Here is a 17,110-nt window from a genome sequence, read left to right on the forward strand (position 1 = left end):
GCTGAGTTTTTTCTCCTCCCCCCATAGCAGCCTATCCCATGTAGGTAAGAATGAGACTTTGCCGCTGTTTTCTCTTTAGCCAGGCTTTGAGGAGGGTCCATGCTATTTGCAGCTGATGTCAAGTAGCAGGAACAGCAGGGCAGCTCCTTATGCTGAAGAGACATAATCCTATTACGCCTACCTTGAGACTTTCACCTTAGCTGCCTCTATTGTAGAAGATGGACTGAGGTGACTCAATTGACTTTTAAATCCCCAAGGATCGTCACTTCAAAATCCCCATGTGTAAGTCAAGTAGTGGATTAGGCCCCTTGCTATGAAGGCCTGGCTCTTTCAGAGCCCTGTGGCCATAGCTTTTCTTCAGGGTCTTTTGGGTCCCATATTTTCTGAGTTCCACCATAAAGCACGGGATTGGTGCAGAGTTGTGTCCTTCTGTGGTGATCCTTGACAGGAGGTGAGCCTGGTTGGCATCTCCCTGAGTAATGGACTTAGGACCCATCTTTGTATAGTCAAGATTAAGAATCGTATCCTCCATTGATGCTATAAGAGAAAGATATATTATTTTGTTCATGTTAAAACTATCCTTGAGAAGGTAATGTGCAAGACATGCAAAGAGTTTTCTCCCTCCAGTTAGCCCCACTTGATCTGTCATCTCCCCTATATTATAACATGGTTGCAAAATCATTTAATACAATTAACTATTTTAGAATTTCTCAGTTCAGTTTTGATTGCTCAGAGTACTTATTTAATAATTGACTAAGTTTTAGATGTAATTTCCTGGCCCAGACATACTTTATCTGTCATTTTAACTTCTTGTGCAAGGATTTGAGTTTTGATTATCACTGCTGGAATTTTTTTTTTCTTACTTACACGAATAAATATGCAAATACCTTTACATTTGCTGCTTCCTTTAGCAGTCTCATCTCTCTCAGGAAGGTACTCTCCTCAGTTTACAGATGAGACTAAGGCTTTGATGTCACACAGCTAGCGAGGGGTTGCACTAAGGTTAAAACTTCATCTTCAGACTTGAAATCCAGTTCTCTGTTCAGTATATCAACACTCCTTGAGTTTATTTGACCAAGGAACACTTTTTAAGTGTAGTTAAGGATGGAACACCATCAGTAGCTCATTAAGGTTTAAATGTTTAATATACAATAACATTGAATAATACCATACATTGTTGAAATTTTAGGACAAAATGCATCCAATGGACAGATGATCATGTAATAGGTAACATACACAACTGCAGCAATTAACTGAGAGCAAATGCTGCCCATTCATCAACATGGAGATTGACTTCCTAGCACTCTCAGAATTAATTACCAATTTATTTGTTTTTAAGTTTCAATAACATATTAGTCAGGGTTCCTTATATTGCAGACAGCAATAGGAAACCTAAATTACTGACCAATCATATTTATTATCAGTCTATAATTAAACATTATTAGTAATTACAGAATAATTACAGACTTGAAGGATGACTAGGAATCCAATGTCTCCTGCCATGTCAAAATGTCCATAATACCCCTCAGCCCCATCCTTAAAAGCAGGTTATTGGCTACTAGTTTTATAATAAATTATGGGAAAAAAAAAAAAAACCAGTACACTGATTAACATCTCATGGAAAGTGGTCATCCACAGAACAGATTTGGGGAAATATAAATGTATACCTTCCCGCTTTCTTTTTCTTCCTAATCCCAGACAAGATTTGCTTTCTGCTCATCTCATGCCCTCACCTTTCCAGGGACAGGCAAGAAAATATTGAGTCTATATACATCCATCATTTGTTTCTTGTGGTAGAAGCATATTACATAACCCGAAACGTAGTGACAACAGCATTATTACTCTGTTAGGCTAAGATATCACAGAAGGTCCCAAGGAATTTGGATCAATCCAATTGATGAAGCCAATTATTCCTAGATGGGTTAAAAACAACTTTTGTTGTTTTTAAGATAGTAATTAAAAGCAATTTTTTTAGAGCAATCATCTACAAAGTGAGAGATCAATTAGTCAACTACAACGTGAGCAGAGGTGTTCTTCCCTGTGAGACTGGAAGGGATGGGGACTGTGTACACTTTCTTCCATTAAGGAGCACGTTCATTTCAAAAAATTCCTTCAGGAATTGTAATAGCATAATCTTGCCCTCAGCCAATATCTTTTTATAGGGCTTTCTCCGAGGAAATCTGTGAACATGTTACTGACCCTCGAATCCATTTCTATATTTCAAGTTTTAGTGACGAATTTTTTTCTCATTATTTCCTTGTTACTTTTTTCTTCATAGACCTGGCCAAAGGACCGTGGATGACCTAGAGATTATCTATGAAGAACTCCTTCACATTAAAGCCTTATCTCATCTTTCTACCACAGTAAGTTGTCTCTTATTGAGCACAGACAAGAGGAGTTTGACTTAACTTCAGTGTTGGGACTGGAGAAGAGTATTAAGGTATATGGGAGGGGACAGGAATGGCTGAATTCTACCTCATAAATCACCCCTACTCTTTCTCATGAGATGCTAAGGAAGTAATACACAAGAACAGTCATCAAAAGGGGATCAAATAGTGTCACATTATTAGTAGTTGCCCATGAGCCCTAAATCCCAAAGCAGAATGATGTGAGTAAGGTTGGAACATGTGCTTCATCCTTCCAAATCTGAATCTCAGAGCTTGCACACATAGACAAGAGAACCAGGCCTTAAAAGAGGCTCTGAAACCCTTCCATGAAAAATAGAACCAAAGAGAGGAAGGAGAAAAATCAAGATGACCTGTCCTGGCCCAAGTGGCCAGCTTTGCCCAGGTTTGCTGCCCTGTTGAGAGAGGTAGCAGAAGGGTCAAGAGATTATTACTTTAGATATGTTAGGGCGCAGTAGCAGTACACACTAGTGGAAAATGGCTCAATGGCTGTATATGACTCTGAACTTTTATGTGATTAGGTTATTTAGGGAGGCAGTGGACAGAAATTTAATCTCTGAATAGGGACAGAAACATCCACTTCCGCAGAAGGAACATAGGAATAGGATTTTGAGGCAACACAAGTCTCCTATGTGCTAATAATTCAATAATAACGATAAAAAATTGTTTCAATAATAACAACAAAGAAAGTTCACAGATTACATACTGAGGTCCCTCAGCAATATCTACATTCCTAAGTTGCCTTCTATTTCCAGATCACTGGGTGATGTTATGCTTTCACATGGTTGCAGCATCTGTGATCCCTGCTCTGGGCAGTAGGGTTCTGGTCTCTGCCGCAGCCCCAAGCACAAGGGCTAAAATCCTTTCTCCTTCAACCCAGCAGAGCTGTCTTCACATTCCTCCCTGCTGCACTACTAGGAGTCCAGCAGCTTGCTCACCTACATGGAGTACCCAGGGGTGTGGTCTAGCCCAACCCAGCCTCCCCTCCCGCCCACCACTGCCCTGTTATCCTCACTTTATCTATGGATGGGTGTGTGTGTTGGTGGGGGGCGTCTACTGCCTAAGAGCCTCACCTGGGGAGCCCCTGCATATGTGGGCACAACGTGCTCATGCTGTAGAGGAAAATGAGGGAAGACCCCTTTTCCTATCTGCACTCTAGGTTCCCAGCATGTCCCAGTTCTGACTTTCCCACTTGGTGGAATTGAGAGGACGGTAGGTAGTCTCCTCATCTTCCTTAAACTCCAGGTACCCAGACACCATGGGAAATTCTCAGGTTACTTGGTTCTTAAAGAGATACAGCCATATTTGAGACCATAATTTGGAACTAAAAATTTTTTTATCTAAGAATATAAATCTGCTCACACATTTCAGCTTAATTATTCAGCTTCAGGATATTGAATTCCCAACATGTATATCATAGATGCTCTCACCTTCTCACCCAAGATGAAAGATAGGCAGTGAAGCAGACTAATTTGTACATATGAAACCACATTTTAAACGTCTCTAGGGATGTTGCCGTGCATGAATTAGCTTATAAAACAGCTTTTGTAGGAGCTCTAAGAATCGAGTGGCAAATCTAGTGAAAGTGGTTCTAGATGAGAGTAGCAGCAAGCTGAGTCAGAGATGACTGTGTGGAAAGAAGGGTACAGTGGGCACTGCAGAAGGGGAACATGGCCCTCCCCCCACCCCCAAATCTGACCTGTCCTTATTCTTTCTCTTTTTCTTCTAGGTGAAACGGGAGTTAGCAGGTGTTCTCATTTTTGAGTCTCATGCCAAAGGAGGAACTGTGTGTAAGTGAAAGCTGTAATCGGACATTTCGCCTGGCTAGCCCCCTTGAGAGCAGGTGCCACAGGAGCATGCTGCAAATGCTCCCCTTTCTTGGGCCTGGATCAGACTTGGCAGGACATCCTGTGGCACTTTTGTTTTCTGGGAGCTGTGGTCATCCCCAGCACATGTCTGTTATTATGCAGTCTGGTGGTTTTCTGGTACAGACAGGGGTGTACTTGCCAGCTGAGTCTCCACTGGCTTCTTAGCTGCTGGCCCAAGATGTTGTTTAAAGAGGGTGGAATGAAGTTTCATTCTTCAGGCAGAGTCTTTTCGCAATGACCTCACTTCGGTTTATGGTTTTAGGAGAACAAATTCATCTCTTGCGATTGTGAGTTAGGATGATAAACTCTCCTGTTTTCTTTTTCTTCTCTCATTTCCACTATCAGCTCCAAGCCCGAGAGAATTTCTTTGATGCCAATACTTATAAAGGACTAATATATAAGATCTCTCCAGAATCCAAGATGATCATATTTGGAAGCAAGAAATTGAAATTTGATATTAATAAACGTGAACAAAATTATTTAGGCTAGCACTTACCACTAATCCGCGAAGTCCTTGAAAAGCAGTGTTAGCGGTCTGCCACCTTCTCTAGTCTCTCTCGGAGAATCAGACACATCAGCATGTTAAGGTTCTCAGAAGACCTACAATAAAGAAAAATGTTCACTCCATTTAAAGCGACACTTCCTAAACCGAGTGTAACATAGAACACTTTTTTGATGGACACTCATTAACGTTTCAAAGGACGTTCTTTGAAAAGTGTCGCTCTTTCTTTAGACTGAGTTGTGTTAGTCAAATAAGCAGGGAACGTGAATTGTAAAAGCAAAGAGTTATACAATTCATATTTCGAAATGTTTTTCAGTCATAAAAAATGATATTTGTAACACTGATTTTTATTTTAATAAGTTTCCTTTCTTGAATGTTTAAATGTTTGCTTTAACTTTTTTTATGTTTATGATCGCTGATGATTTACAACCTCTCTTTTGTTCTTTTCATTAAAACTCCAACCCTATCTGTAGTGGTTATCATTCAAATACATTTTTAAAAATGTAGATATGTATCCATAAATGACATATTTTCAAAATTCACATTACTGGTCAGATTAGTTTTTAAAACTATTTTCTACAGTTTAATAAATTTTAATGACTTGTGAGGGAAAGTGTATTGCTTGATGAAATGGATTTCTGGTGAATCGATATCCAGTAAAAACGGATCTTTCCGGGCATAACAAACAGAGCAGTGTTTCTGTTCCTTCCACGTTCTATCGAAAAGGAAATAATATTTCACCTGAATCAGTTAATACTTTCCACTAATTTTTTTCTTCTGGAATAAATGTGTGATTCTGGGAACTTAAAAATGATGATTTGATAAGCTATAATTTCTATTGATGTGCTTCTATTCTTGACATAAGTCTTTTCATCTTTTCGTATCTAGTGTTTAACCAGGGAGAAGAAGGTACCTCCTGGTACATTATTCTAAAAGGATCAGTGAATGTAGTCATTTATGGCAAGGTATAGATATATCTTTTTCTTTTTATTATGCTCCATTTACTAGTGTGGCTCTAAGTATTAACAATGTAGTGCTACAATTAAACTTGCAACAACATTGTTATTTGATGTAGAAGAGATACTATAGCATCTCTAATCATAAATTATCTAAATTATTATACTCAGATTAGTATTGAACTTTCTGGGGCTTATCTCCTTATAGATTATAATGTATATGTTTAAGTTAGGCCATAGCCCATATTACTCAATGAAAGAAGAATGAAACATTATAATTTAATTATATAACTCCCCTTTGGTTTCCCTGGGCACATCCTATTTATATATACAGCGTTTATATATACAGACGGTCTTGTGGTGGGAGGTGGGTGGGTCTTTGCTCCATTTCAGGGATCATCTGCATCTGAATGTTCTGCTCTCTCCAGGGTGTAGTCTGTACCCTGCATGAAGGCGATGACTTTGGCAAGTTAGCACTAGTAAATGATGCCCCGAGAGCTGCCTCTATCGTCTTGCGAGAAGATAATTGCCATTTCTTAAGAGTAGACAAGGAGGATTTCAACCGGATCCTAAGGGTAAGTCCAAGACAAAGTGTGGCTGAGAGGCATCCCATTTTTGCCTTTTGCCAGATAAGCAGATTTGAGTGTTGGGTTAATTGAGTAATACTGTGATTATCAAATGCTCAGGGAACAAAGTATCTTGGTCACAAACCTGGGATGTTCAATGTGATGGTATGCATTCTGGGGTCCTGAGGGATATTCCAGTAAAGCTGCAAATGTGATGTGCTATGCTGGACCAAACACTCTGCACACACCTGAACCAATCCATAAGAATGGAAGACAAAGAAGACAAAGAGGGACTGCCTTGGCACATGTTAAAGTGTGAGATGTTCCTCTTGGCAATCCTAGGCTTCCAATCTGTGTCCTTCCCTCCTCATGTATTTCTCTATCCTAAACCTTCTTAGTCTCCACCTCCGATCTCTTCCCAAATCTGAACCTTTCTCATATCATCACATACTCTCTCGATTATATTTTAGTGGGAATGAACATCAGTCATGGTGACTCCAACCAAGCATTTTCATTTCGAGTGCTTTAGGTCAAATTGATTCACACTCAGGGAATTTCAGACTTCAGCAAGTAGATAAAGAACAATTGGGATGGTAAAGGGAATCATGAAATTGCACTTAAATTTGGCTCTCCAGATGCGCCCAATCCAAGCTTGTTAAGGTATTTGTGAGAATGGGTGATGTTTAGAAGAGATGGTCCCTGGTCTTTTCCCACCATGCAGCCCCTGGTCCCTTGGAAGGAACAACCCAACTTTGGAAAGGCCTGATTGTGGACCGCTGGGGATGATGACAATGTCTCATCATCCCTGGCCTCTCAGGTGTCCCATGCTCCATCTGGGCCTACCTTGAGTTCACCCAGAGAAATGTTCCCTCTAGAATCACTTTGCTCTGTTCTCTCCCCTGACGGCCTACAGAGCAGGCTCCCTTCTCTGCCTCTCCCAGTTTTAGCATCCTTCTCTATCCTACCTGAAAGTCTTAAATGAAACGTCCGTGCTTTCAGTTACATCTGACATAATTTAATGATGATTTACAATGTCATTCTCTGCTCTTTATGTATGGACACCTACCCGTACACAGACTTAAGCATTTGCCTTTGGTGGCAAAATTTCTGACACCAAAGTTTGTCTTAGGAATATACTCTCATAATGCAAAGAAACTTAAATTAAAAACTATGCCATTGAATAATATAGAAAAAAATACCATATGGAATTTGACTCAGTTCTTATCTAATCTCTTTTAAAATGAGGACCAAATGATGAGGAAAAAGTATATTAAATTTGTTAAATTAATTATTTTAAATGACATTGAAATATAAAGGTAAACTTTAGTAACGCATTAAAGTTTACACACATGGAGTTTACATTCAGCCAAAAAATTCTTTGAAAGAATCGCATTAAGACCATTATGATAGATTGAATTTACAAAATTATTCAAAATAACTGAAAAATGTTTTTAACCTATTTCAAACTGATTTTTTGAAAATAAACAAAGTCTTTTGATTAGAGAGAAAAAGTGCCACTTCTAAGAAAACTAAATACCCTCAGAAGAAAATCAGAGTGAAAGAACTTTGCCGAAGCTGAGTTTGCCTCATTTTTTTTTTGTCACGTATTTTTATAAAGAATAAAGGCTTTGCTCCTCTGTCTTCCCGCTATACCACCCTCCCCCAAAGGTTTCTCAGAGCATGACCACCCTCCTCTCCACTCTGCTGATTTTCTGAATCTGGGGTAAGAGCAGAGCTTTAAAACCATATGCCTCAAACCATTCTGGTCCTCTCTCTGACCGTTCCAGCCCTTGACTTTGAAAATGACTTAATTTGTAGATGCAACAATTAGCATCACAAGCGCCAAATGAGTTTCTGAAGCATTTGAAATTTTTTTCATTGTCTGAGAAAATGGCAGCATCTGTATGTGGTGTAATTTGTATTTGCAGGACGTTGAAGCAAATACAGTCAGACTTAAAGAACATGACCAAGATGTCTTGGTGCTGGAGAAGGTCCCAGCAGGGAACAGGGCTCCTAATCAAGGAAACTCACAGCCTCAGCAAAAGTAGGTTTGCATCCAACACTGCAATTGCCAGACTATGATTAACCTTTTCACATGGTATCATCATTTCTACAATAGCATGTTCTCCTTTTTTTGTGGAAGATAGCAGTGTGTGTGACTTTTTTCTCTCTATTGACTAATCACACATTTTGTGGAGTATAATGTATCCATTTCTGGCACTATGTTGAGCTTGGTGCTGCCTAGAGTAATTCTGGGGAAAATATTCCCCTACTCTAAAAACGCAGTCTGTATACAGTGTTCAATCGTAATAGCTTCGGAACAGAAGGCATCGGAGAGAACAATGGAAGTAGGAATGCCAAGCAGCTCAAAGGATTTGCAGACCCCTAGGTAATGAGAACCTTTGGCATTTGAATTCATATGTGGGATCTCTCAAGAAGCATTTTCATCTTGTTATCAGAATGAGCAGCCTTGACAGGAATCCCAAATTTCAAATATAAGACCGTTTGTTGATTGCAGCAGGGAAGTATCTATTTGGCCTCATCCATACTTATTTCTGCTAATGTCAAAAAGGTATTTGTTTCACATTGCACATGTCCCTATTTAACTTGGGTCTTTACAGTATATCTATGTTCGGATCCACCTTTCGCTGCAACTTCATATATGAGACTTTCATCAAATGTACCCACATTTGAATGGTAGGACAAGAGAATTAGGAAATGTAGCTTTAAGAAATTGTAGAAAATTACCGAATCTCATTTTAAAAATAAAGATTAATTTTAAATCTTAGAATAATAGAAACACCAGTTCTGTAGATGAAAGAATGTCACCAAATAATGTGTTGAAAAAGAATGCATCCAAGTAACTTTTTCTTTTTTCACCATGTAAGTGGGGTGTTCCCTTTAATCAGGACACTCATCATAACTGATGAATTTTTCTTGTTTAGACTAAAAGCCTCAGGCTCAGACATTTTCTTCTGAATGAATCAACATATTTACAAAGAAAGTGTAAAGAAATATATTATTGACTAGCCATAGTATATTTTGCATATTTTGTGTAATCCCTTATTACAACTCCTTGCAATAGATGGGAAAATTTAGGCTCAGAGAAGCAACTTACTTGCCCAAGATTTACAAAGCTTATAATGGTAGATCTGGGATTCAAGTCCAGCTTGACCAATTTCAATGCCTTTTCTCCTTTAGCCTCACAGATTACTATAGCAAAATATGTTACATAAACACTGTATATATCTTCAACACTACCTAGCATTGCAAACAGATATATTTCAAAAAGACTAGCATAAAATGGACTAGATAAAAACTATTCATTCACTTACGAACCTATAAAATGACCACCCAGAATCCTTTATTATTTTCTTATTTTTTACTACTATCCATTCTTGAAAATGTTCTTGCTTAAGTGTTTTTGATAGTCCTTCCAGCCCACAGAGGAGGACAAGAATGAAAACATTTTTTACGTGAAGGTTGGGACACTCCCAATGAGTTTCTTCAGTGCTGTTAAATATAAGTAGACCATTTTATAGTGGTAATTTGCATTCTTTAATAATACCTCAAGTGTTTTGGGAAAAATTTGCTCCCTGAAAAAGGAAGCCTTGAAAATTCCCCTTAACCTTGAAACATCTGACCAAGAGGTCCCCTGGAGTCCCCCTTCCTTCACCTCTTCATAGCATGGCAGATTGATGAAAAGCTTGTTACAACATCTTCCATTCAGAGCACCTTCCAAATATATATTTTTTTTTTTTTTTATGAAATCAAACTAAAAGGAACAGAAAAGGAGAAGCCATGTGTATTAAACTTATTTTAGGCCTGGATCTGATTTCTGTTATATCTCTTTATTTGTGTCCTGTGGGCCAATTTAAGTTTCTTATATAATTCAAAAACTTGTGTGTGTTCACAGCACACCATTTAAGAAATATCATTGAGTACAAAATTACATACCATGCAAAACCGATTCCCTGAAAAATAAAAACTCACTCTCTCAAGGGGTGTTTTCCCTGTTGAGCTTTCCCAAGCCAGACCAGAGTCAAAAGGGGGAGACCATGTAAGTGAATTTTGGCCCAATATTCTAGATAACTTTGATAACATGGCAACAATCATGTCTGTGGATAGACTGAAAATTTAAGAAACTCTAGGGCTTCTATCTCCTGAAAAATTATCCTTTTTGAGCTCAAAGAGTATTGCTGTTGGTGCTGATATTAATGTTTTTTTTTTTTATTCACTTTTCCCCTGAGAAATACAGAATAGTTTCAAAACTGCCTGACTCTGTCCACACCACTCAACTCTGAGAGTGGTATTAAAATGTCAATAGCAAGACAGTATATCTCATGATGGATAAATTGTGTGGATCCCTCAAAATTTTACCATATTGATTATCTGCTGATCTGTAGTTATGTGGTTTTAGTAAGAAAGAAAAAATTGAAATGACTATTTCTGTTTTAGTTGCTGTGTTGCTTTCTCTTTAGACTATCAGCCACCCTATTGCTCAACTCTATCCTGTTTGCAGAAAGATTGTCTGTTTCAGGCCTTCCCACCACTACCTCTTTTTTTGTTCTAGGTGCAGATGGAAGTCTCCTCATTTCCAGATTTGGTGTTAGGAAAAGATTTTCTGTCACAGGCTTAAAACCTCACAGCTTGGATAATGTAACCAATTGGGGTTGTCTTTAATTTGGACTAGAGTAGCCCCTTCGTGCAATAAACTAAGAAGAGCCATACTGTCTGATCTTCAAATCTTTTTGTTTAAACAAAAGTTAAGCAGTAGGTGCCTGGCAGTGGCCAACCTGAAACAAAGCAATAATGTGATATTTCAGCCAAACTCAGAGCTGCAAGACCACAGAGGCTGTGTCTGGCCAGAAGCTCCCTGGCCTTCCCTCGTAAGAGTCCCCTGCCCTAAAAGAAATGTCAACACGCGAACAGCGTTCTGCAGAGCTGAGAAGAGGGAGAGGATGTGTAAGGCGGCTACCACAGCTGTACCAGTAGAGGGAGCCTTTGGTAGCAAAAGAAAGATCCCCGCTGTCTGAGAGTGACCAGAGGGCAGAATTTAGAGACTACTTCTCTCGAGTGAAGTGATAGGCCATTCTGATCTTTATTCTTTTTGACCAGACATAATATCCTAGCTAAGGAGTGTTCAAACATAGGACACCAGAATGTGAAGCCAAACTTCTATCAGAATTAAACTTTTGACAAGGGAACAAATTTCTAACTGATGTTATCAGTCATGCAGCCAGCTATAGAGCATGCAGCTTACTAGCAACTGCTGCCCCATGTCATGCTAAGTAACAAGTAACTGTTTTTTTATGTAATACATTTATACTCTAATTTAAATGAAACTTATATTCAGAAACAAGCATACAGGTTTTCTTTAGAGGGAGTTTTTCATTGCACAGCAGACTTCTTGTTCAGAATGAGCTCCAGGTACCTAACCTATATATGTGTAACCTCCACCTGGAGCTCCTTGCTATGCAGGCAGAGCAACGACGAGAGACACATGCTTGCGCTCCGAAGCCAGACCTGGTCTCACGGTGGACATCTCACATTTACTAACTGGGTGACCGTGTGCCTGATGTCTCCCCTTGCAGAGCAGTTTCTCCCCCTGCAGAATAAAGATAATATTTAACTAGCAGGAGTAAACGTGAGGACATTGCTCAGTGCCCACTAGTTGTCTGGGGCATAGTAAACATTTGACAGATGTCAAGTGCCCTTTCCAACCCCAAGTCCTTATTATGTGGTCAGATGATGCTTCCTTTCATATATTTCAGAAGTTATTGAATGAACTCAGCAATTTTCTCCATTTAAATGTTGAAAGTCATGTATAGCTAAGACCTCTCTTTTCTTCAAATATTCATCGCCTACAAGAGGAAAAATCGTTGTCTTCTACCTTTTTTACTTTGAGAAAAGGGTCATACTTTTGAGATTAAAGTATATTTTTTTTCTATTTCCCCTCTCCTTCTCTAGTCTCCAAAGCCAGATTTCCTCAGTGATTTAACTCTTCGGCTTCCTTTCGGTCATACGTGCACACACACATTTGCACACACTCACAGAATAGTTTTAGCTAATGGTGCCTGCCAGGTAGGCTGTATCTGTTTCCTCATTCCACACCAGAGTTGCTTCATGCATTCTCCCTCTCCACTTTCACATGCAAAGGGTCATATGTTGAATTGCCTTTTCTTCACTCCCTCAGGCTGGAGGTTAAGACCTTGAGATTAATATGTTAGGGATAGTCTTGGGATCCCCACACACTTCCTCCAAGGTCTCAAACGGGCAAGAAAAGGGTGTTGGTGAGGAGGTAAAGAAATCTAGGTTTTTCTGGAGCAGAATTCTACCAGTGCTTTCTACTCATAAGAGAATTTTATCTCCATTGTTGTTTTTCTTCCCTGTCACATGACCTTATGTGAAATGCAGAAGAGCCAAGTCTGAGTGTTGGAATAGGAGCCCCTAGATAAGCTTAATATACTTTTCCTATAACTTTCATTCACTGTCTTGTTATCATCTTGAATATGACTTTGAAATAATCCATATTCAATTTAAAAAATAAATCCTTCCAAGTTGATTGTAGAGCTCCATGGATGGATCTTCTGAAATAACAACACCCCCCTCAAATAATTTATATTTGACATTGAAATTAATTATGCGAATTTTTTGTTGTTGATTGATTTCCCATTCAGATGCTATTGGGATTTCTTGTTTGCTCATTTGGGTTTTGTTTTCTTTTCTCTTATTTTATTCTTAGCTATATTTACAAAGCACATACCAGTGTACAGTTGGGAAGGACAGAGCATTCCAGAAATAGGCAGGGGAATCCAGTATGGGACTGAAATTTTGCTACAAGTAACCCATATATGGATAACCTAGTTAATAGTCACTTCCCCTTGCCAGCTCCCTCTGCCTGACCTGAACTGCCCTGAGATTCACATGTTCCTCTTGATTCCCCTTGGAACAAGGCTGGAGTTACTTAGTTCCCAGCCTGCTAGAGCCACTCTCCAAGAAATTTACTTCAGTTCCATGTAGGGAAAAAAGTCACATTTTAGTAACTACTTCCATCTGCAGTTTTTCCATTGTCTTCCTATGTGATTTTGGCAAGGTGCATGGTCTCTCTTACCATAAGGAGACTATGGACCATATGTTAAATCAATATGGTTCCCTGGGATCTCAAAAAAAATTTGGGGGGGATATATAGTTATTTATTTATTAATAATTTGCCCACTTTTGAAAAGCTAATGATATGTTTATTTCTTATTAGGTATACTGTGATGTCAGGAACACCTGAAAAAATTTTAGAGCATTTTCTAGAAACAATACGCCTCGAGCCAGCTTTAAATGAAGCAACAGGTAAATACCCAGAACGGTTTTGTGTGTCCATTAATTCCATGCAGAACATTGTAAAAAAAAATAAAAATCCTGAATTCATTTTCTTCGTGTGTAACCAAAACAGTTTTAGAAAGGGGTTATGCATATTAACGTTAAAAGAGCATCCCTATGTGTGCACTCAAGGAGCAATCCTTCTGACTGTCCTCTGACTGTCCTCTGTCTGCTCCAATCCTGGCTGTCTTTTGTAAATGACTCAGTCTCATTCATACATATGGGTAGCCTTCCACAGACATCTCTTCTGTTATCATTTAAATTCACCTTCCATAGGCATCTATTAGGTTATAATTTTCATTCTATAAAGGATCTGCTGCTGCCTACACAAAAGGCACAACCTTGCTCCGACTGGAAATAAAATGATTCTGACTGTGATTGTAGATTTTTGGGTTGCCTCAGAGTGTAAATAAACGCCACCTGTATTAATTTGCTAGAGCTGCTACAACAAAGTACGACAAACTGGGTGGCTCAAACAGTGGAAATGTGTTGTCTCACAGTCCTGGAGGCCGGAAGTCTGAGATCAGGGCGTCGGGAGGATTGGTTTTACTGAGGGCCGCATCTGTTCCCGGCCTCTTTCCTGGCTCCTCATAGTTTGCCAGCAATCTTTGCCACTCCTTGCCTTATAGATGCATCACCGCTGTCTCTGCCTTCGTGTTCACATGTTCTCTGTGTCCAAAATTCCTCTTTTTATAGGAACACCATTCATGTTGGATTAGGGTCCGTATTAATGACCTCAACTTAACTTGACGACACTTGCAAAAGACCCTCTTTCCAAATCAGGTTATGTTCTGAGGTCCTGGGAGGTTAGGACTTCAACATGTCTTTTTTTTGGAGGGACAAAATTTAATTCATAATACCGCCTCATAGTGAATGAGTCTTATTAAGTAAAACACTGATATTTGAGGATGAATGAGATGACTCTTGCCAGTGGACCAAATATTCAGAATTATGGCATCATCCTCGACTTTGGGAGCCATCTTGTACATGACTTTGGAACAGCTCCCATTCTACTTTAAATATATATATATATATATATATATATATATATATATATATATATATATATATATATATACTATGCCACTGGTCTGTGTCTCAGAATAATGGGTTAATAATTTAAGTACACTGAACTCTACAGAAGAAGATTTCTCTCTGAAAGAAGTTCAGAGATTTATCTAAAGAAACTACTGATAGTTCAAAGTCTATTTCCATCACTTTTTCAGTATACTCCAGGTGAAATTATATACCTCCTAAAAGAATTTTAGCACTGATTTACTTCTTATTTTATCTTCTAATTTTAGTTTCTCATTTTATAAATAGATTATCTGAGATATTTCTTTTTTTACATAGCAAATGAATTGGGGAGTAGTTGATATAAAAGCCAGGATCTCTGGCAGTTGTTTTTGGTTTGATATTTGTTGAGTATCTTCTTGGCAGGCACCAAGCTGGATGCTTTAGATTAGGCAATGTGAACAAGAAATTGCTCTCCTGTCCTACTGGAGGACATAAAGGAGTATGCAAATAGCTTGAACATAAGGTAGAATGTGGTCAGTGCTTCAAGAACACTGATTGGCTTAGGGACCAGGCAAAGTGTCATGGAGAATGTAGCCTTTCAAGTGGCACTGAAGGAAGGCTGGTGTCTAGTAACTATAGATTGGAGACAAAGCTTTCCATACTGAGGTACAACATTAATACTGACCTAGAAACAGACAAGGGAGATCAAACAGTCTGGTTTTGCTGGACTATCATATCCATGAGAAGGAGAGGAAGATGAGGTCTAAGAATTTGACTACAGATCTTGGAGGGTCTTAAATGCACAGGTAAGCAATGGGGAGTGGCCGAAGATACCTGAGCAAGGAGAATGTGATAAGAGGCCCATGATAAGAAACTCACAGATGTAGTAAAGTGGGAAACCCTTGTATTTATAGATTTATAATACAGTGAGAAATATCAGAATTGACAGTGAAACTGGTTTACATTGCAGCAATGAACACCTCTGGATTTGACAGTACATTCTCTTAATTTACCAAAACATCTATTTGCAGTCTTAGACCTATTAGTTTCCTAGACTATGACCAGTATTAGTCATTAAGTGACTTTGGAAATCATTTTGAGTAGGAAATGGTTTTTAAAAATCAGTTCTCAAGAATTTCCAAGAGAAATTACTGCATATGAGTAGCAAACACGAAAGCCATGGTGAAATGTGGTTGCTAGGTAGTTATCACGCTAATGGCTGGCTCCTCAGCCTGGGAGCACCCTACTGAAAGCTCTGCTTTAGCAAAATGTAAACTGCTCTATAGCACAGGCCTTCTGGGAGTCTTATAAGCAAACGTTACCTCCCCTGTCCTCACGGAATATCTAAAACATATCAAGGTGACCCTAGATGTTAAACTTAAGCAAGCCAAAATTTTTTTCAGAAAGTCAAAGTTTCAAACAGCTTTTGTCTGTCACCTTCTCTTCAACTTCTCAGGTTCAGTGTAGTGTGAGTGAAATGAGTGGTAACACCAAATGTTGACAGAATGACAGCTTGAGATTATACTCATCCCTTATATTTAAGTGAGTATAATGGTATTATATGATATGATAGGGCTGTTAGCTAACTCCACGATGGTAATCATATTGGAACATATAAATGAATTAAATCAATTCGCTGTGATCAATACCTTAAACTTACATAATGTGATATGTCAATTATATCTAAATTGTTTTTAAAAGTGAGTATAATGGTTAAACCTTTAGTCACTGACTCCAGCATTACCAATATAAATTGATTTAAAAGACGTTAATGCTTATCTAATTTATATAGTTAAATTTTTCATATTTATCACCATTTTCTATTTGAAAAGTTACATGGGTTTCACAAATCTCAGCCAGTGTAGTTTATTTTTTAATTGAAAATCCCTATAGCATTTTGGATTCCAAGTTTCAATGGGCATCTCCTACGGGTTTTAGATCTGTCTTTGCATGCTTTCCCACCAATGCTGACTGGATAGTGCTGTCTTTGCAATGAAGCACTAACATGAATTCAAAGTGAGGCAAATGAAGCTTATCTCCAGGACTTGCCTGATTTCCCTTCTCCCTGCTTACCTATCGACAAAATAGCTTCAAATATAAGACATTCACCATTTTAATCTACTGAAGAGCTTTGTTTTGCTTCAGTTGCTTCTCACAGCCTTTATCTTTTCTTCTTTTTTTCTCTTCTTTTGTTTCCCTCACCAATTCTCTGCTCTTACCACCTCCTTTTTCTGCAATTCCATCATCCTCTCACCCTTCATTGCTCCCTCTGGAAATAAGAAGTCAAAAAGAGAGAAAACGATATTGACAAAAGACATGGTGTAAAGTTGAAAAAGAAATGACAATGTTTTAATTCTACATACATGGTGCTATCCATGGGTGGCTCTTTAAATATATATACATGTGTATAAAATCATTTTTA

General features: G+C 38.5%; 1 protein-coding gene across 7 annotated transcripts in view; it reads left to right on the forward strand.

Annotated features, from left to right (window-relative positions):
• Positions 1-17,110, forward strand: part of RAPGEF4 (Rap guanine nucleotide exchange factor 4) — a 259,909-nt gene that overhangs the window by 198,866 nt on the left and 43,933 nt on the right. For 6 of the 7 annotated variants that reach the window (XM_039855513.1, XM_039855515.1, XM_039855514.1 and 3 more), the window contains 6 exons: positions 2,279-2,363; positions 4,135-4,195; positions 5,664-5,740; positions 6,160-6,306; positions 8,226-8,341; positions 13,553-13,641. In XM_039855513.1, coding sequence (XP_039711447.1) covers positions 2,279-2,363; positions 4,135-4,195; positions 5,664-5,740; positions 6,160-6,306; positions 8,226-8,341; positions 13,553-13,641 — 575 coding nt within the window. Of the gene's footprint in view, positions 1-2,278; positions 2,364-4,134; positions 4,196-4,451; positions 4,765-5,663; positions 5,741-6,159; positions 6,307-8,225; positions 8,342-13,552; positions 13,642-17,110 lie in introns of those variants that run through there. The other variant, XM_039855519.1, reaches the window with a different exon arrangement.

The sequence above is a fragment of the Pteropus medius genome, unplaced genomic scaffold, assembly GCF_902729225.1.
Source record: "Pteropus medius unplaced genomic scaffold, Ma_sr-lr_union100, whole genome shotgun sequence".
Lineage (NCBI taxonomy): Eukaryota > Metazoa > Chordata > Mammalia > Chiroptera > Pteropodidae > Pteropus > Pteropus medius.